Source organism: Epargyreus clarus, unplaced genomic scaffold, assembly GCF_041222505.1.
Source record: "Epargyreus clarus isolate Ecla_fem2 unplaced genomic scaffold, WU_Ecla_fem_2.2 ptg000031l, whole genome shotgun sequence".
NCBI lineage: Eukaryota > Metazoa > Arthropoda > Insecta > Lepidoptera > Hesperiidae > Epargyreus > Epargyreus clarus.
The window spans coordinates 328,562-351,123 of NW_027332236.1; the positions used below are offsets into that span (position 1 = coordinate 328,562).

General features: G+C 37.4%; 2 protein-coding genes across 2 annotated transcripts in view; one reads left to right on the forward strand and one right to left on the reverse strand.

Moving 5' to 3' along the window:
• LOC140754696 (histone-lysine N-methyltransferase SETMAR-like) overlaps positions 1–22,562 on the forward strand; it is a 302,676-nt gene that overhangs the window by 15,898 nt on the left and 264,216 nt on the right. The window lies entirely within an intron of this gene.
• The window catches only part of LOC140754694 (uncharacterized), a 28,923-nt gene continuing 18,960 nt past the window's right edge, over positions 12,600–22,562 (reverse strand). The window contains exon 2 of the mRNA XM_073089741.1: positions 12,600–14,009. Within this exon, the coding sequence (XP_072945842.1) occupies positions 12,878–13,999 (1,122 nt within the window). The 5' untranslated portion in view covers positions 14,000–14,009 and the 3' untranslated portion in view covers positions 12,600–12,877. The remainder of the gene's footprint in view (positions 14,010–22,562) is intronic.

Below are 22,562 nucleotides of genomic sequence, written 5' to 3' on the forward strand. Positions count from 1 at the left end.
AGTTTGTTCGAGAGCGAGCAAAAATAAATTATTTATTCCCATAATACCTACAATATAGATGGGAAACTGTATAGGTTACTTTAAATGAAAAGCTTGAAAATTCTGATGAAATATATGGTATTTAATAATGTTTTCACGAATAATTAATATTCGTTTATTATAACACCGAGAATTGTAATTCGATTACCATGTCTGTCTAAGTAGTTAGGTATTTATGTAACTTAATTACCTATCTACCTACGGTTCTGTTCTTGATACCACCTGCTTATGTGAACGATTTTGAATTAGAATAAGAAGATAATAAATAGGAATAATTTTGAATCGTCCGACTTTAATTTGATTTTTGGTATGGTTGTTGTGTAACAATAGCCCCCAGCCAAAATTCGCATCGTAAGAGGTACGAGCCTATATTCGCCTTGTTTCGACGGTAATGTGAAACTGCCAGGACAGATACGTATGACAGTAGTAATTCTTTGTAATCTAGTGATAATCCGCCCTGAACGAATGAATGAGGCTTATTGCGCTTCCGATCCACAGCTTCCGTGATCTTCCGAGATGTTTATTCACGCGTGGACATCTTTTTGTGTATTGTTATTCCGTGTTGCATAGTTGAGAAATTCACTGCTGGGCACAGGACGCCGTTAAAAAAGTGAAATGTTGTAGTTGTGGGGTCCTCCCTTCATGTTGTCTGTCTAATTAGCAAACAAATCGGCAAAGGACCATGCATCAGATAGTAAGTGGCTACTGCCGCCCGCGGGCATTTAAAATCGATCCCAGATGAAATTAAAGTTCTACCTAAGGTCGTCCACAGATGCGTTACAGATGCGAAAAGTATGTCTCCCTTACCACACTCTTCAAACCAGAACACAGCATCTCCTAACAATTCTGTTATTCGGGAGAAATAGGGTCGCGGTGGTGCGTCTGGACTCTAATCACAAAAGGGTACCTTTAGTATAAGACTGAGTGTACAAAGTATTTATTTACTAACAAGTACAGTACAAGTAAAACTTGATATTGTCAGACGAAAGCGTAGATCCTAATAGGTAATAATTAGTCAATTAGGCATAAATACACAGAAGTGCATCTAAAGTCGAAAAATGTTCTACCACTTTTATGTAAGAACTAGCTGACCCGGCAAACGTTGACACGAGAATTTTATATATTAGATAAGTGTATAAAGCGTTTATTTACCTCACTAACTTGATATTTGACAAATACAGGCGTGGGTTACAATAGTAACATAAACCCGTACATACAACACAACATACAACTGTCATTGTTCGTTCACTCGTCAGAATCTTCCTTCGTGATCCTATTAAGAGTTCTACTCTAATAGGCTGAGCCGACCCCGCATTGTCACGGGATTAGTGACGTCAGTTTTGTGTGGAAAACACCGTTTTGCACAAATCTGACAACAAATGTTGCGGGGGACTTATTTTGAGGTAAAATCGTAAATGTAAGTATTTGCACCTTGTCCTGATATTGTCATCCACTTCAAAATATACATTGTTAAATTTTGGTTATAATTTACAATTCAATTTCTTACTTTTTATATCGAGGTAGTAGTAGACTATATTTTTAGACCTATTTACTTACTTACGCCTATTTACTTACTTTCTTGCGCCGCTTTTTCTCCATAGCGAAATACCTTCCGAAGCGGTGGTAGTTTGTTGACTTTCAAAAAGTATTCTATATGAATCATTTTTGAATAAATGAGATTTGAATTTGAATTACCTGTACCTGCGCCATGATACAAACAAAGCTGATTTTAATAGTACATTACGATACGAGGACGAAAAATTTTTTTCTGACAAGTGTGAGTTTGCAGGCCGAGCCGCAGGCGAGGACTGCAATCACACGAGTCAGAAAAACATTTTTCGTCCGCGTGTTGTATAAAATTTTATATTACGGGGTCGGAAATGGGGGTTTTGCGCACGCGAAGCGTGCGTAAAACGTCAATTTACGCACGCCGTGATATAAAATATATTACCTAACTGTACTTATGGTATGTGTGGGTGATAGTAGAACTTTTTGTGTTTTTACTCCGGGGGCACCACCGGCACAACTACTTCAACTTAATAACAGCAGTGGTAAGGGCTACTGTGTTCCGGTTTAAAGAGTGTGGTAAGGAAGACATACTTGTTTAGGTATACGATGCGTTGCACCTTAGTCATCAGGGGTGAAAACGTTATCTGGGATTAATTACACATGTCCAAGGGCGGTAATGGTCACTTACCATCAGGTGAACTGCATGCTCGTTTATAACTTCTATATCTATTAAAGAAATAGAACTTGTATATTAATTACAGAGCAAACCACCGAGCAAACCATTACCACCACTTTGGTTTGGTTTGGTCGAGTCGTACGGAACACAATTCTTTCACATTTAAAACACTCATCTACTATGTTAATGTAAAGAAAAATGTAAATGAATCTGTAAAGTCCATCGTAAATCCAGTCTGATTAAACTCTTCAAAAGAATTTACTTTTTATTAAGTACGATGTTATAAAAACGAAACAATAACAAAACTTACATCAAGCATCAATCAACCCTTAATATGTTTATTATTAAAACATAAGCACTCTATCAGTATTAATAAACTTAACCAGTTTCTTTATCAGTAGTTCTACACCACGAAAACGCCTAACTAACCCATCATAACTTCAATAATAGGGTTCAAAATAGTTAAAAAGTCGTGCCGTAGTGAGTTACAAAAGTAACTGTGTTATGCTCTGACCCCAGTTCATTAAATTAAGCCGAGCGTCGTAATAAACATTACGTTAACTGCACTCCGCCGAGCAAATCATATAAAACACGAGTGCCCCGGAAAAATCATAACAGCGACAAAGAGTAGAATAATGTAGAACAGTCAGTCCAGAGTTTTGTGCCTACGCTTCATGTAGGTAAATGAGGTAAATTGAATAAAATTATTTGCTTATACTTACTTCAAATTTCGATTAATATTAATATCTCAAATGATGAGGTACTTTTAAAAGTAAAATTGCAATTCAAATACGAGAATATTTTAATCAAATTTATAGCGACGGATAGGTTTTATTGCTTAACTTTTAGAAAATAAAGGCCTACTTTGTCAATGCAAATATAGTATTGTAGGTAAATTTCTGTATTTAATACGACCTTTAATAAAATAAGACTGAGGGCTTGGATATAAGTTTGGTTCAAAATCTTAACATTTTCATTGCCTTTGTCAGACCTATATCTTCATGCGTTAAAAATATTAAGCTTAATACATAAAATGAGATAGAGTCGTTATTCGACTTTATAATTTCATCCATTGGAATCTTTGTTACGTGTAGAAAATTGAATAGGAAACCGTTTTTCGAAGCTTTTCGTCCAGTAGTAGGTAAGTAGGTAAAATGTAAAGGTCCTTCTGCGGAAACTTACTCTACACACCCGGGGGTCGTGAAGAGATCGCAGATTTGTTTTATTGTCCCTCCGTCGTGCCGAGGGCTAAAAAACCCGCGCAATATGCTTCCAGAGAGGGTTTGTGCCGTCGCCTCGAATCAGGCTCACTTTTTGATTGATATTTTATTGTTTTGACGGTTATGCGACCGCGTTTAGAGTAACGCTTTGTTTTAGTTGTAGGCAACAACAAAACGTTGGGTCATTGTTGCACGTGTATTGTGGTCGAGTAATGTATTGTGTTGGGTATTTATAACTTCTTTGTTTATATGGATTTGAATGGGTTTCAGTGCGTTAAAATAAGGTTACAATGTGCAATGGTAAAAAATTACTCATAAAAAAATAAACAACAAAGTAATATGTAATATAATTAACTACTTATATTTGACGATAGGACATCGGTATATTTATTGTACATGTAAATTTAAAACTTATTTTGGCTCAATTCTATACTATACTCGGCGCTTTGGTATTTGTATTTAAGACAATCGTGACATGCAGTACTTTAATGGACTTTATTAAATAAGTTTACTTATAACCAGCTGACCCGGTAAACTTTGTACCGCCTCAAAATCTATTTATCAAATATATTTCATATAAAATATAGCCTATGTTACTCGTGGATAATGTAGCTTTCGAATGGTGAAAGAATTTTTAAAATCGGTCCAGTAGTTTTTGAGCCAACCAAACAAACAAACAAAGTTTTCCTCTTTATAATACATCTTAAACTATACATTAGATTATTTTAGATTCACATCTTAAACTACTTTTTGACAAAAGTGTTTACTTGTAAAGCTTGTGTTTTCTGGTTTAAAGGGTAATCAAATACGATTTTTATTTATAGCCTTGTGATTTAGCGCCAATTACCATAGACATTTATTATTGAGAGGCTGTGACCACATAAGTGAGATTACAAACATGTTTGCAGCTTCCATTACATGAAAAGATAATAATAACATTCGTAAAGCTAAAATAGCTTCCTTCTAAATCCTTATCTCACATTCACAAAACATATTCAGCTACTTTTACAATACAACAACACCTGTCAATTTACGTCTCATCAGACCATCTCGTGTGGCGCGGCGTCTCAAGCGCCGCCCGCCCGACGCCGCCCAGCGCCGCCCTCGCGACGTGCGCGAGACAGCCAATACTGTCGTGATGAGCTCGTATCGCTGCCTAGTGATTTCCAATATAGTTTAATATCGATAAAATAAATACAATTGAAGTGGTGATGTAGTAGTTGTTTGAGGTAACTGTCAAAATAAATTATGTTAGATATAATATGCATATTAATAAAATGACCGTAAATAATTATTTGAATACCGCTCACAGCATATTTACTTGTATTTACTAAAACATAAAAATCCGTTTCTAACTTTTTTATAATAGATACCTATAGAAGTAGCAAACGAGCATGGAGTCCACCTGATGGTAAGTGGCTACTGCCGCCCATGGACATCTGTAATCAACCCCAGATATGATTAGATCAGCGTTTCCCAGCCTTTTCTAGTCCACGGACCCCCTTAATGAAATAAACAGCAAAAAAAGGAATTAAGTAGGTAGTTATTTTAGTTATTACAGATACCATTTTTTACAGGAGGGCCAAAATAAAATTTGAAAAAGCAATTTATGTATTTTTTTAAAGATTAATAATAGTGTTATACATCATTGGATGCATCTTTTTTAATTTTTTATAATATTGTTTGCTGATTTTTCGTGTTGCGGCCCTTTTGCATTTAATGAGCGATTTATATATGGTCCAGAGATGACACCGCGGACCCCCATACCTATACTCGCGGACCCCCAGGGGTCCGCGGACCACAGGTTGGGAAACGCGACATTAGATAATCCTATCTGAGGTCGGCCACAGATGCGCCGCTACCCTTGAGGACTAACCTGGAACGCCTGGGCAAAGTATGTTTCCCTTACCACCTTCAAACTAGAACACAGCAGCGTTTAACACTGCCGTTATGAGGCAGAAATAGCTGTGGCGGTGGTGCCGCTGGAGTCGAACCACAAAGGATTCTACCACCTTCGATTGCTTTAACTGTATCTCTTAGATACACCAATTCAATTTTATTTTAAGTAATATTTCTTGCTATAAAATAATTAGTAGCTACTGGCACTTGAGGAGTCCCTGAAGCGTAGTGACTCCTGAGGACTAAGCTGGCAAGTCTCTGACTAATATTTATCCGTTCTTCATACCTTCCGAACTATAATACAGCTGCGCTGAACCCTGCTGTTATTACGCAGAAAATGATGTGGTGGTGTTGCTTCCGAAGTAAAGTAAGAAAGGGCTCTACCAAATTCCTAGAATATCCACTCCTATATTGATTTTTTAGAAAATAGTCGATACAAAGTCATAGGACACAAAACTACAAAATATCGATACATTGTTTAAGCATCCCCGCCGTATTCCCAACTTACCCCCTGCAGCTTCGGATTTCACCACACGACAGATATGACAGATCAACTTGTACTAATTTGTGCCAAAAAATCCCTTCGAACGCCTGTCTGTGGCGAATGGCGATGACAATGTAACGTGGGGAATACATAGGTAGTTATGATTGTGAAAATTCATGTCCTAATTTAGGTAATATATACCTACCATACCATAGATTAGTAAAGATCACTCAGTCCTAACAAGAAAATGTACCCAGTTTTGAGAATTGAAATAGTTGCGTAAAAAAGTTTTGCCACGTCTCCGTGCTAAAATGTCCCATAAATGTAAAATATTTGAAATAATTATTTATTTATTATGTAAATTGTACATTGTAATTGTAAATTACGCAGTATTAGTTATTTATTCGTAAATTTTCTCTAAAAATGTTTTTATTTGTCAAGAATTCAAAAAAAGAACTTACTATAATAAGCCGTTTGTGGCTTTATTCAATTTCAAGGCGGCGAAGTATCTTTACTAATCTATGATATAAGCAAAAAGAATTGAGGTAGGTAGGTAGATTTGTCAATAACTTGACTAAGCACTCATCATACCTGTGTAACGCGCAAAGGGTTCCGGGTTCTATCCCTGGCTAGACAGATATCTGAATGATGAATTTCGGTATCTGTTCTGGGTCTGGGTGTTTGTGTATTTGTCTCTGTGTGTGATCATGCACCAACAACACAGGTAATCCTACTGTCTGTGGTTATGTGTAGAAAGCGTCTTTAAAAAAACTTTAAAAATTATCTACTTACTATTTTACACCAATTCCAAATGATACCGATTATAATAAATCTTATTTTGTTTTTTGTGTTTACGTATACGGTCAAATTTAAGAAAGAAGGTTGTAAAATACTTCACAGTTCAACTTCCGAGTCCGGAGGCACTACCACTACATCTATTTCTTCCTTATCAAAACAATATTGACACTGCTGTTAAGTTTGAGGAATATGGTCAGTGGTAGCATCGCATCTGTGGCCAAACTCAGATAGGACTCTAGTCTCAGATTACAAATGAGTGACAATGATTACTTACCAACAGTAACCAATTACCATCCTCGTTTGCTTATTTAATCTTATATTACCAATAAGAAATGAATTTCACAACCTTTGAGCTTCCACGGTTCATTTCTTTCTCACGTTAATAACTCAAAAATATTTTGCTTGGCTCTTTAGTTCTTTATTATTAAAAACTAAACTCCATATGTAAGCACTTTCGTCACAAAACAAACTTTTGTTCATTTGAAAGTCAGCGCGACCGTTACTCGCGGCCTATTATTCTCAAACTGCTTAATTAAAGTCGGTACAGCAATCTGACTTGCATTGTGCGCTTGTACCACGTCATACGGTAGGGTTGGCACCGTTAAGTAAATCAATAATATTTATATTATATGGAACTTAAATAGCATATTATGGGCATGTAATTCATCATCGGGTCGATGATGAATTACTTTATTACTGTTCCACAGCTGGACACAGGTCTACTCTCAGAATAAGAAGGATTTGGAGATAGTCCACCGAGCTGGCCGAGTGCGTATTGGTAGACTTCACGCCTTTAGAAGGTTTCCTCACGATGTTTTCCTTCACCATTTTAGTACCTAAGTGATAATTCTTTTCTAATATGCACTAAAATCAGAGGAGCATGCTTTGGATTTGAACCTCGGACCTCGATCAAGAGGACGAGTTCCTTAACCACTAGGCTATCACTGTTTGTTTATTATGCGTATAGTTCACGTAATCCTAAGTGGTCACCGCCGCCCATAGACAACTGTAACCAGCTTCATGATATACAATTATACAGGGAAACCTCCACATGAATTTGATTAGTCTTGCGCCACGATGAAAATACCTAAAATCATAAGCTGCCATTAAATAATTTCATTGATACGTATTTATTTATAATTTCAATTAAATTAGAATACTTGGTATTTGTTAAAATTATTTACTCAATTGCTATGACGGTGAAAAAAACATTGTGATGCAACCATAGATTAGTAAAGATTACTCACTCCTAACAAGAAAATGTAACCAGTTTTGACACTGTCATCTAGTTTCGTGTTTGAAAAATATTTAAAAAATGTAGTTTTTAAAGCATTTACGAATGAAACTATATGTCTCCGCACTTTTTCTTCGATTTCGTGTTTTTGCACAATTTAACTTCACATGTTGGCATTGTTCCGCGTAAATTACACCATGACAGCCATTAAATGGCTGACGCATTTGTCAGCCGTTTCAGCCATTTAATGGCTTCTTTCAATTACAAGGCGGTGAGATATCTATACTTATCTATGGATGCAACCTATTCGCCTATAAAGGTAAAGTATGTGTCAAGTTTACCTATTTGTACTCGGCCAGCGGTGGACTATGCCTAAACAACTCTCACACTGTAAGGAGCCCGGAGCAAATTTAGACGTATTTTATTATGTAACGGGTACTCACGATATGCGTTTTTTATTGCCGATATTTCGACCCAGTTGCATGGATCGTGGTCACGGCGAAACTGAGGTGGAGGGGAGAAACCGTTGACAAGTACTAGTGGTAGATTAATCTATCTACCCTACGTCTAGTTCGTTTTTCTTTTCTAGGTTTCATATCACGACACACAACATTAACAATATCCTGACGCACCGTACTTTGCAGTATTTGTGACTTGCATAAACTAACCACTGGATTCCACGTTTGGGCTAACTTAAAACCATCTTCTCTGTTGAAGTTCCTAGGATGTTTCTTTTTTTTATTTTTTTTTTTATTGTGTAATATTTCTTTATTGCAACAAAGTTTTACATATCCACATTATATTATTCATAAAAGAACATATTTACAATACCTATATCATAACTATATTTATGTACATATATACAAAAAAGGGGAATAAAAAATAATGTTTCTTGATCTCTATTACATCATAAAATGTCTCAATTCCGCGATAATCTAAAATCATAAATTAAGAGGTATTACAAATTTGTTCGTATGTTTTGAGATATATTATTTCTGGCGTGTGTGTTGCCAGCCCTGCGAGCTGCGCGCGCGCACCCGCCCGACTTCCGCAGTGACAAAAGCGCAGCGCGATATTATTTGACTCCGGCTTTTATTTCGCTTATTATTTCTCTAAACAGCGCTCGATAATTACGATTGTGAGAGCTCGAGTTACTCGTGAAGTCGTGAGGCTAGGTCGCGTACGGCCAGCGGTTCTCAAAGCTTATGAGAGCTTGGAAACAGTTTATCGTTACGCTTACCTCACTTAAAATAGTATTTGTTACGTGTTTGTTTTACTATTTCCTGAATTCGAAAAGATTGTTTGTGTATAAAGTTTGTTTTGATCCACTGTGTCTTATTAAACTACTCGTAGGTACTGGTTTAGATATGATTGTTTGCGTTCGACTTTATTCTGCTTTACTTAGGTATGTGACCAAATCAAGAAAAGTTGGAAGAAGTAATAAGTAGGTAATTATTGCTTCCTTGCTCTACATTTTCAATGGCAGTATAAAAGATACTACGTTCAACAGGTTGAAATCATTTTAAAATTAGTTGTATGCTCATTCCCAGTCAGTCTACGAGCAGATTAAGAAAAAAGTACTTTGGGCAGGTAAATATCTAATAGTGAACTTTAACATACTGTAAATTTGTAGAACTTGTATTTTACGATTGGCAATTTACGAGAGAGACAAACCTGACGATTTTGTTTAAAATTATGATTTTGTAAAGTTGTATACTTTCTACCAACATTTGAGAGCCACTGGGCTTGTTAACGTCTCACTGCGGGGCGGGTCAAGGCAACAATTCGCTGTTCAGTTTACAAAGCCCAGCGGGAACGACCGACATAATAGTTGGTATTAGCACGATCGTGTGGATCGCTATGAGGAACCACCCAACGCCAGAAATGCTGTTTCGCGAAATTCTGCTAATTATGTGTTATCAGAGCCAGCAAATATCACCATGAGAAATTATCAGTGAAATGGCGAGATTTCCCTATGTCGAGTAATATTTAAAATTTCTATCTATTATTTCAGCGGTTTCATTATCATTTATAACAAGTCGTAATCGTCGACCATTCCATCCATCCATCTATCAGCCTTATGAGGTCCACTGCTGGACATAGGCCTCCCCTAATTGGCGCCACTCCAACTGGTCCCGTGCCCTTTGAATCCAGCGGTTTCCCGCTTTCTTCTTCAGGTCGTCGGTCCACCTGGTCGGGGGGCGGCCTAAATTCCTTTTGCCTACGCGTGGTCGCCATTACTGTCCCATTATTGAGCACAGGTCTCCTTTTACACTAAGAAGGATTTACGTCATAGTCTACTGCGCTGGGCAGTGCCATAACTGTCTTGTTAAAAAGTTTGTGAAGTTCAGTGTCTTTGACTTTTGAGAAAATTATAGAACTTGACTTGGACTTGAACATGATGATTTAACTTTCTGAAGATAGGAACTTAGTAGCGCTACTCTCTTGTTGTTTTAAAAATGTATTAAAGTAGATATTGAACGTTTTGGAGTAAGTACTACTTCCTAGAGTTGTTACTCTTAATTACGAGCAGTAAGCACATCTATGATTAATTTCAAATCTTTTTTATGTGGATTACAGATGTCTACAATACACATAAATCTACAACCCTACTCGTAGTACGCTGCAAATTCATTTACTGTTTCTTTTAAACATAAAGCCAGTGATAATAATTAATTCCCACTGTATCATAACTTCGTAAAATCTAGCTATCATTGTAGGAATCCGAAAATCAAGTACAGGGTGTACATTTTCAGACAAAACAACACATCTACGATTAATTTCAGATCTTTTTAGGTGGATTACAGATGTCCACAATACACATAAATGTACTCGTAGTAGGCTGCAAATTCATTTGCTGTTTCTATTAAACAAATAGCCAGTGATATAAACTCTCACTGTGACATAACTTCGTAAAATCTATCAATCATTATAGGAATTCAAACATTAAGTACAGGGTGTACTTTTAGGTAATACAGGTACAAATAAAAGACATATGTTAATTTGACGATATATTCTCAATATACACTCAATATTGCGTGTGTCCACCGCGGCAACGACTATGTACAACTACGTACAAACTACACTACTTAACACTATCTATACAACGTTCCTAGCGAATTAGCATTTTGGAAACATTTGAGATATTGCGAAAATCTGGTAGGACTTAATATACTTTTGAATCGAAATAGATTTGGAAACTACTAACAAATAGTAATGTAAGTATTTTGACGTCTAGATTAAGTTATGAATCACATTCCTTAAGTCTTAAGTCACTAGTAAGACCTTTATCTACAGGCATACAACGTATCGTGTCAGACATAATCATATTTCTGTGCGGTTGCGTTATACATATTGTATCAACATCATCATGAACTAGCACTGTCCCACTGCTGGGCACGGGTCTCCTCTCAGCATGAGACGGATTAGGCTATAGTCCATCGCGCTGGCCAAGTACGTGACTTCACATAGCTTTGAAAACTTTTTTTATTTGCAGAATGCAGGTTTCCTCACAATGTTTTTCTGATAGAGCAATTAAAAATCTATAATACGCACATGATTTTGCAAAATTTGGATTTGAACCTCGGACTCCTCGATGGAGAGGCTGTGTTTCGACCACTATTATGGCTTGCAACGGACCATGTCTAACACGTACGATGTCTGTACATATAAAGGCATCATAAGACTAAACAATTTAGATATAGGTACATATACAAAGGTGCTTACATTTTTGTTTATAGATCGCAATGTTTCAGTCAAATTCTGGAACAACTGTTTTAATTTTGAGTAGCAATATTAACTGTTACATGTTGTAATCAAAGAGTCCAGTAATATGTACAGTATTTTGAAAATAATTTAAACTTAAGTCATAGATTAGTAAAGATTACTCACTCCTAACAAGAAAATGTACCAAGTTTTGACAATTGCAATAGTTGCGTAAAAAAGCTTTGCCACGTCTCCGTGCTAAAATGTCCCTAAAATATTTGAAATAATTATTTATTTATTATGTAAATTACGCAGTATTAGTTATTTATTCGTAAATTTTCTGTAAAAATGTTTTTAGTTGTCAAGAATTCAAAAAAAGAACTTACTAATAGGCCGTTTGTGGCTTCATTCAATTTCAAGGCGGCGAAGTATCTTTACTAATCTATTACTTAAGTATATCCAATTTTATTTATCGTTTATGCTAATGAGTATTCCATAATTTATTGTTTTTGAAAGCTTAGAGTATCTAATTATTAACTTTAAATTAAAACTGCGTATAGATACACGAGATATAAAGTAATTTTTAAGGAATAAATTGAATTTCTTTGCTATTATATTTTTGTTTCAAACTTTTATACTTTATAATTCAACTGCTTATCGTATTTCTTACTTTTTATGATAAATCGGAAATTTTTACAATATAGTTAGATATTACCAAACCTTTGGGAATTGTCTTAAAATACTAATTTGCTAACTCCAGCAATTAATTAGAATATGCTTTATCACCAAATCCTCAATATTTACAATTTAATTATTATTGTATAGTCTATTTACATAATTTCTGACCCTCTACATATATTTTCATTCTTCGGTGCCTCAAGCGTAACAATATTTATACCAGAATTGTTATGGGAAAACTTGTTAATTGTATTTACCGTTGGTATCTAAATAGAGTATTATACAGACTAATACTTATAAAAGCAAATTGATTTGTTATACTTAACACAAAATAAAATTTAAGTAAATTGTAACTAAAATTGGTACTATTATATCATGTGATGCTATTTAAAATAAAATCTATTAAATACATCTGGATCTCGGGATATTTAGAACTTGACATAATAAAGGGACGGCTGAATAATCTAAATAATACCTAATTAGATACAACAGCTGATGAATTTATCTATTAATTTTATCTAGATATATTTTGTATTCACAAGCTAAATAACGTATTTATTTCTGTTAAATAATCAAATCCTTCATCAATTCGCTGATTCATTAGTGTCCCCAAAATTTTTGAAGAATGCCTCTGGTCACAAGAGCTTGGAGAAGAATGTGCTGGGCGCCGTCATGCGCGTGGGATCCAGGATCCTGGGGTACGCGGCTCCGAGGAACGGCCGGAAAGCCGCCGCGCGACTCCCGTCCTCCGCGGGGCTGGTGCTCGCCTCCTGCGTCGACTCGTCCTGCGTGTCCATCGACGATTCGTTATTAGAACTCCCGACACCCAGATGTAGTTTCCTCGTGTGCTTCTTCAGGTCAAAATTCCTGCAGAATCCTTTCGCGCATATGCTGCACGTGAAGGGCTTCCTCTCATTGTGCGTGTGCATGTGGAACGTCAAGTTGTATATCTGATGGAAGGCCTTGTTGCAAATGCTGCACTTGTAAGCTTTCTCCCCGCTGTGGGTCAGCCTGTGGTTCTTGTAGTTCCCTTTCTGGTGGAACCCCTTTCCGCAGAATTCACAAACGAATGGTTTGTAACCGGCGTGGATTCGGGCGTGGGTGTTGAGAGTGGACGAGCGATTGAACGCTTTGCCGCATGTCAGACATTTGTGCGGTTTCTCCGATGTGTGGATGATTTTATGTCGACATAGTGTGGAGGCCTGCCGGAAACCCTTGCCACATATTTTGCAGACAAACGGCCTCGCGCCAGTGTGGACGGGCATGTGTCTCGTTAAATTATAATGTGCGTTGAATACTTTCCCACAATCTCCACAAGCAAAGCTCTTGTTCTTCGCCGGCGACGTTGTCGGACCCGTCGTGGAGGAAACCGCGTGGTCTGCTGCGGGTGCTCGCGGACTCGGGGGCCTCTGCACCGGGGACTGCACGGGAGGCGGCCTCGGTAGATGCAGTTGATGAGCGTACGTCAGTGACACCAGATCCGGGCCGTAGTAGAGGAAGGGGTAGTGCGAGACGAGTTGTCTTCGTGCAGCGGGGATATACTGCTTGAACGCAGAGTCTAGTAATTGTGCGCCGTAGGAGAGGAAGCCGGGTGCCGGGGGCGGCTCGGGGGAGACCGACTTCTTCCTGTCGGGCTCCATCAGCCTCGCGATGGAGAAGTTGAGGACGGGCGCCGTCGGCGTGTCGGGGGACTTGGCCCGCTCGGGGGAGGACTCCCGAGGGCCCTCCGCGCGGGTCGTCGACTGGAAGGGCTGCATGTTGGAGTACCTGTGGAGAGGGAGGAACCGTTAGGCAGACAGCAATCGCGCGTAAGTGTCGTATTGTCGGCGCGGTTCCGTACAAAGAGCACGTCGCTTGTTTTAAGCAAATTGGAAGGGGCGAAGGGGTGTACCCTTTTCGATTTGTCGCGGCGCCTTTGTGGAGAAATCGTTTGCAAACATTCGTTCGGATTGCGTTTTATGAATAGCCGCGGAACAGAGGGCCCTTCAATTCCGTATTCAGAATTCAAACTGTAGTTTCGTTGCTAATTAGAAAAGTGAGTTGCGTGTAAACATTAGCGACTGCGTCTGATGGAAACTCTTTTGTTTTTTTAGCCAGGAAATGTATTGACTTAGCTATTTAGGCGCGTAATAAAACTATTCTTAATTCAACCGCTATAAGGTACTATTTGAAATAAAAATACGTAATGTAATGATAGAACGAAAAAGAGTAAAATAGGGCATTTACTTATGATGGAACTCTTCGTTTTACTAAGATTAGGTAGGTAGGTAGATATTACCGTTAGAACTATTTTTGATAAATTATATTGAGAAGTTAATAAGTAGGTAAGGCACGGTGCCTTACCTTTTTTTTTTTTTTTTTTTTTCTCTCGAGGGGGAAACCTTCAAAAGGTACCCGACGACGTGGGAGCGACGCCGGGTTATGTGGGATTTTTACCGCACTAAAACCCCCCCGGTGGCCGTCCTCAACGCTTGTTGGAGAACTCCGGGATCTCCAACGGAACACAACCGGAGCCCTCCAAGCGCGATGCCCAACGGGCTCTACCCTGGGGGAGCAGTTTTCGCTCCTCCCACACCATGTATGTTTACGACGGTATGCGACCACACATACCGCCGTCCTTCCCGGGGTCACTTGCTGGACGGTTCGAGCTCCCACTCTTGCCGTCCGCAACCCCGGAAGCCCCCTTTTAGTCGCCTCCTACGACAGGCAGGGGATACCGTAGCCCTATTCTAGTCCCGGAACTACAGGGACAACGGTGCCTTACCTACTTATTACCTATCGATCAATCAACAAGATTCTGTACCAATTTAACGCTCAGCGGTTGTGTGACAGATCGCAGATAGCTAGCCTATTTAAAAGTATAAATTACCACCCTCAACAGCATTCTGAGCATCCGAGCTACATTATCGTTTGCTTCATACATAAAAATAAACTAATAAGACAGCTCCAGCCAGCATCAGCCTCAACAAGCCCTCATTAGGACTTCTGTCTGAGTGTGAGAAGATCTGAGGGAAAACTCAAATTCCATTGATTATAAAACCGGATGGTGATTGATGGCAGCCTCTCAGGACCCCATCTCAGCGGGACATCCAGTGTTTCACAAACCTACGGGTATTTGAGATGATTAAAGGTTGGAGCCACTCAAATTATTCGACAGAATAGAGAGGAATAACTATGCGTTGATGAAAGGAAATGTGTGATGTGTGGTATCTTAAAGTTCATTAACGAGTTTCTATGAAATTGAACTTGAAAATAATCGATGCCAAATAGTAATGGATTTCAGGACAGATTATTGCAAATAGGTATATTTTATGTATCCCCGGAGTAGTAAAGTGGGACGCGTTGTGTAAGTTTTTGATTTTGCCGTAACAATCCCGTTGACCAAAAGAAATCATATAACTGAAGAAAGTTTATTATTATGGTCTGTGATATCATTTGTGTATAGGTATAAGGATAGGGTAGTACAAAATAATGTATTAAAAGCTGTAAATATCGGGGTGTTTTTATGTGGATATGTGGATAGAGTCCTGCGAGAAAGTTTCCAATGTATTTTATACCTAAGCTATAATATACCTAAATCGTCTGTATAGGTTTATTTTATTACAATGAATATAACAACAAATACTTAATTACTTATGTCCGTTACTAATAATCAATCTATCCATTTTTTGTCTACCAACGATCAAGATTTGACAATATCTAGTAGGCAGAAATTTTCAAATGTTGATCTTAGGTAAGCGAAACATTATTTTGACAGATTTATTTTGTTCATAACGGGCCTAAAAGGTTATTCCATCGTTTAATGTTTCATATTTTATTCCATTTCTATATTGTTCCATCTCTTATTATTTATATCGTTGAATTTTTGGCAAAACTTAAATACCTATTCTATATTAAAATGATTTCAAAATAACTCTTATTGCTATTGCTAAATGTCTTTTAAATTATCGACCACAAATCCGAATTCATCCGCGCTTCTTTCCACAATCGATCCGTCGAGTTTGATTAGGGGTGAAGTCAAATGTACTTAAGTGTGGAATTTAAAAATTTAATATCTCGTTGACAAGTCCACAGATCTAAAAGACTCTTCACGTCAGCATCCGGCCTGCGGAGGCCTGAAGAGCATGGCATGACAGTTTATATAGAATTGCTTAGAAAATCAACGGTGCGCGTAATATTTCTGCAAATATTATTGACGTTTTTAATCATTTCTATGGCTTTGAATGAATTATTTGGAGACTGGCAATGTTATAATATAAATGTTGGAACAGAAAAAACTTGAAGTAGGTAAGGCGGTACCTACAATATTTAAGTCAATCGTTTTGTAAAACCTACGTTTCACATTATGAAAAAGCGTTTATTTTATGAAGTACATATGAAGAACATACATTCTTTGTGTAGGTAAATAGGTTTTGCTTTTTATAACTTCTATGCTATGTAAATAGCAAACAGGCATGCATTCCATCTCAGGTTTAGTGGCTACTACCATCCATAAATGTAACCAATGTTATCTTAAACTCCTTGTTACTCCTGAGGACTAAAATTAATAGTCCTGAAAAAAGGAGTTTGGTATGCCACACCAGTCCAACTAAAACCCATCAGTGCTAAGACAAGCAGAATAGGAGTTTTATAATCCGTAAAATTATAAGCATATTTTAATTTTGTTTCGCCTTTTATTAAGAAACACATCTGATCCAAGTGTATTTCTAAAAATATTAAAAATGTTAAAAGTAAAACAACGAAATTATCCATGACAAAAAAATTAGATTAAAATCTATATGCAGTTCAAAAAAGATACAAAAGTTGTATGATTAATTGTTTGTTAGGTATAATATTTTACCTACTTACAGAATTACATTTTTTTTAAATGTTCATTACAATGATTTAGCAAGTAAACGACCCATAACAAATTTCCCGTGATTAAGCCATCAAATTCGAAATGAAACGTCAACATATCAGGAACCACTCTGCTTCCTAATAAACAATTTGCGGCTTACAATAAACGTTTACAAATCAACCGAAATCCCCTCGCGAATCCCAATGCAACTGCCGTGCTATTCCGTTACTAAATAATCCAGTCTCATCGACCTCCGTTCCACTAGCAAATGCTTTGAAATACAGTCCACCGTAAACTGGTTTGTTATAATGACCACTTTGGCAAACACCAAATTATATAGACCTGTAATAGCCCACAAATGTTTCGCACGTTTATAAATATGAGGGTTCAGACATTTTGGGCGCTTGTAATGACTGTGTCGGATTATAGGATTGGGAAAGAGAGGGAAGTATGTAAGTTGGTGTTAGAAAGAGATAGGGGATGTTTAGGGATTATGGTTGACGGATGTCGTGTACACTAATGATTGGATTGCCGCCGACATAAGGCGTAATGACGTCTTGATTTGACAGATGTCAAGCGCCTTTCAGGAAAGCGGGAATTTGACTTAGAACGTTTTGGTTTACGGTCGTTCACAGTTATTTGACTGTAAAGCAAAATTGTGAACTTATAAAGCTTTTGTTTAGGGATTTGAATTTAATGAGAACTTTGAAAATATGCGTAAATTAACAGGAACGATGGTCAGAATATTTATAGGAAATAATTAGGTTGTGTTAATAAAAAATGGAAAACATTTTAAAATGATATTTCTTAGTAAACTTCTTGTTTCATTACCTATTTCCTAAATAAGAATACCTAATGTTGGTTTATATGGTTTTCATGGGGTTTATGTGTAAATATAAACGACTTTACTGTTTCAATATTATCTTTTTGCCCTAAATACGGTGGCGCATCCAGGGGGAAGGCTAAGGGCTCCAGACCGCCTTCTCAACTTTTTACTTACCTTGTTTTCACCTACCTCACCTACCAGACTATTATATGAAAACCGATTTTAATGCCTATTAAATAAGTTAAACTTCTTCAGTGGGCGACGCAACCACAATTATTTCTTATTCATTATTATTATTCATCACAAGCCCCTTCAAACTAGATGAATTTTTATTATGCCGTACCTATATACGCGATGTATATTATGCGATGAGTTTATTTACGGTGGAAGAACCTTTCGACTGTAGTACCACCGTCACACCTATGAATTTCTGCCTTATAACAACAATGTTGAGCGAAGCTGTTATCGTTTGAAGTGGTAAAGCAAACATTTATAAGACGCGTCTAATTGAGTCCTCAGGGGTAGCAACATATCTTATGGCTGACTACGGGTAGAGTTCTAATGCTATTTATATGCGGCAAATCGTCGACCATAGGATCGGGAGTTCATTATCAACCCATTATTGTACCACTGCTGGTCACGGGTCTCCTCTCAGAATGAGAAGGATTAGGCCATAGTCCACCGCGCTGGCCAAGTGCGTATTAGTAGACTTCACATACGTTTGAGATTTTTTTTTATATAAATCTCTCAGGTTTGCTGGTTTCCTCACAATGTTTTCCTTCGCGGTTTTAAACAAGTGATAATTAATTTCTAATACGCAGATAACATTGAAAAATCAGAGGTACGTGCCTGGGATTTGAACCTCAGACCCCTCGTTTGAGAGGCCGAGTTTTTTACCCATTAGGCTATCACTGGTTTTAGGATTGGGAGTTGCCACTCATAAAAACTAGTACCTACCTAAAGGAACTAAAGTAGGTATATTCAATTCAATACAAAACCCAATTATGTAATGTATTCGCCTGATAAGATACGCATAAACTAAATGAAGACAGACACAAGTAGCCACTCACATGTAATAGTATAATGGTTTATTATCTCAACAATCTCTATTAGGCGGAACAGATCTCTATAACTCTACAACGGAAGCTCTACCGTCTCTATTACTAATAACATAAGGTTGACAATTGCTTAAACAGTAGAAATTTCATAAGTAATTTTTGATATAGGAAAAGAAATCGTAAGACAAAGAAAAAGGGTTCATTTTCCTTTCTCAAAGAACCACTAGCCCTTCAGTGAAGAGGTGTTAAAGAATAATTTGATCTCACCCGTATTACATTAGACCTTATTGTCTGATGTTAGGATAGATTTTCCTTTGTACAACTTTGTAGTGTAGCTGTGCCTAATCTATTATCTAGAGGACCGGAGGCTGCGCCAGATCAGATGTGATTGCGGATAAGAAGAGAGGTGTAATTATGATATTGGTTGATTATTGATAACGATAGCTTTGTGCTAAAAGCTAACCGGACTCGATACCTTTGTCAGCTGTTCTATAGGGTTTTTCTTAAGGGTCTCGCGGTGTCACCCGCGTCCTCATCTCTCCATCCTGCTAGGCTTGATATTTTTTTTAATCGTAATGGTGAGAGGGCATTGTGCCATACTAGATTTATAAATATCTACCTATGTGTAAATCTATAGGTATCGAATACAGTTAGAGTTCTACTGGACAATGGTAGTATCGCTATAATGATGGCTCATCATCAACCCACTGTCCCTCTACTGGGCACGGGTCTCCTCTCAGATTGAGAAGGATTAGGTCATAGTCCACCGCGCTGGCCAAGTGCGTATTGGTAGACTTCACATACTTTTGAGATATTTTTTTTTTATAAATCTCTCAGGTATGCAGATTTCCTCACGATGTTTTCCTTCACCGTTTAAGCAAGTGATAATTAATTTCTAAATAATGATGGCTACAACTAAGGATTTAGTCAGAATATCTAGTGTGTCCTTATCTTTGAAACCAAAACACAGCAGTACTTTATAACACTCAATGCTGCTGGTATAAAGCACATCGCTTTAGTGCTCCGCCTCCGGAGACGAAGTATACCAATAAGGATATTATTATATTTTTTGGATTCCTTACATACAATTGGGGGTTGAAGGCAATTCCTACTTTATAGTCTCAAAATTGTTTTTCTGAGATCGATAAGCCATATAATCGTTGGATTTCCCTGGCACTGTAAAACACGCACTGTTCAGCGGCGACCACACGAAGGCTCGTCTGCAACCCCAGCCAGATAAAAATACTGATTTAGATAGTCTAGTGGCTTCCTCCATAACAAGACAAAGTGAATACCTAGATTTTAATAAAAAAACGTATTTGTGTTAAAAAGGCGTTATTATATTTTTTTAAAGTAAAAAATGTTTAACAAACCCAATAGTCTACATTTCGAGGCCCTCCCCTCGCCAGCTGTCAGGTGTGGCCAGTGAATGCTGTTGGCAAAACAATACTGGCTCGAATACGCTAACCGTTGTTTCCAAGAGTACCTTATTTTGAACATACGATTGTTTTGAGAACCGCTATTATTATTAAGTTGTTGGTCTTAAGTTGAGAGAATTTTGCGAGGATTGATATAAATTTAATATTATGTTTATATTATGTTCTATATCTACTTATTAAGAAAAAATTGAAATTACTTTTTTTTTAATATAGGAGTAGCAGACGAGCATGCAGTCCACCTGATGGTAAGTGGCTACTGCCGCCCATGGACATCTGTAATCAACCCCAGATATGATTAGATATACCTATCTGAAGTCGGCCACAGATGCGCTCCTACCCCTGAGGACTAAGCTGGAATGCCTCGGAAAAGTATATCTCCCTTTACCACATCCTTCAAAACGGAACACAGCAGCGCTTAACACTGCTGTTATTAGGCAGAAATGGGTGTGGCGGTGGTGCCGCCGGAGTCGAACCACAAAGGGTTCTACCACCTTAAAATATACACTGACGACCGGTAATGTGTCCACTAAACTCCATTTTAAAATATACACTTAATGCAAAATTGATTTATGACATTTAATTATGTACATACAATTGATTATTTCATCAGGGATGAAAAAACATATCTACTATAGGTACATATCTACTTATATACCTAAGAACCGACTATTTAACCTCTTTGATTCTTAGGTTCTATTAATATTATTATTCTTTTGGTTTACCCAATCAAAGGTCTAATGAATGGCACAGTGATATTATTGTGATAAAAAAGCCACACCACCTGCTATGTACCTACCCGAAAATAACTAAATCAAAGTATATAAATTTAATTATAAATATAAACCTTATTGGTAAGCAGTTGGTAGAAAAGGCATTAACATAGAATATACTACCTACCTACAATATAAAATGCTTTTTTTTGCAAAAACTTTACTTAAACAGCATACTTACTTAAAAATCACAGTCAAACTGATTTGGACTGCCAATGAATTAATTCGTAGAATATAATTTAAGAACCTATTAATTTATTTAACATTTTTATACAAATCATTATTAAGTAAATGGCGATGAGCTTCTACTATTTATGCAAATTCTAGCATTTACGATAACTAACATTGGCCCCCTAAACACTCTTCACGCAAACAAAAGGGGTTAGAAATTGAAAATAAAAGCCGGATGTGGCACACGACCGCAGCATATTCCGCTCGCATTGTACGATCACGATTGTTCACTAATTGTACGATTCTAGAACAATCGGACATCGTGCCTACCCTCGTGCCAGCGGGGCGCTAAGTTCAGTTAGAACAATGGATCCGGACAATATTTCGCGAATTAAATGTGATTTTGAGTTTGTGGTCACGTTTCAATCATTCGATTGAAAGTGCCTATGATGAAATTTGAGTGGTTATGGATTTTTAGGACGGTATTTTGGTAGGATATGTAAGCGATATTTTTAATAAATGTGACAAACTTGATGATATTAGGTAGGTACATATGGGTCATGTAATTTTATATATATTTTTTTATAATATAGGAGTAGCAGACGAGTATGCAGTCCACCTGATGGTAAGTGTTTACTGCCGCCCATGGACATCTGTAGTTAACCCCAGAAAGGATTAGACATTCCTACCTGAGGTCGGCCACAGATGCGCCGCTACCCCTGAGGACTAAGCTGGAACGCCTCGGAAAAGTCTGTCTCCCTTACCACACCCTTCAAACCAGAACACAGCAGCGACTAACACTGCTGTTATTAGGCAGAAATAGGTGTGGCGGTGGTGCCGCCGAAGTCGAATCACAAAGGGTTCTATATATCATTTATGTATCTTCAATACTAGATTTAAAAAGAATAGGTATTCAATTCCCTTAAATCAATGTAAATCAAACAAACTTACAGGATTAATAGATATATTAGTTACGTGGAATATGCAATACGTAACACATACGGGTGACAAACTGATGACATCAAAGTGACACATATATTAAAAAGTAAAGAGTTTATATATCTACAACTTAGTGGTTCGAAATTCGGCCTCTCTACTTCGGGGTCTAAGATGTGAATCCTAAGCCAATCCATGGTCTATCAATTCGCATTTGGCCATCGTGGTGGACTAAGACCTATATAATGAGCGGGTAATCTAACTGAAGAAGCCATTGTCACAC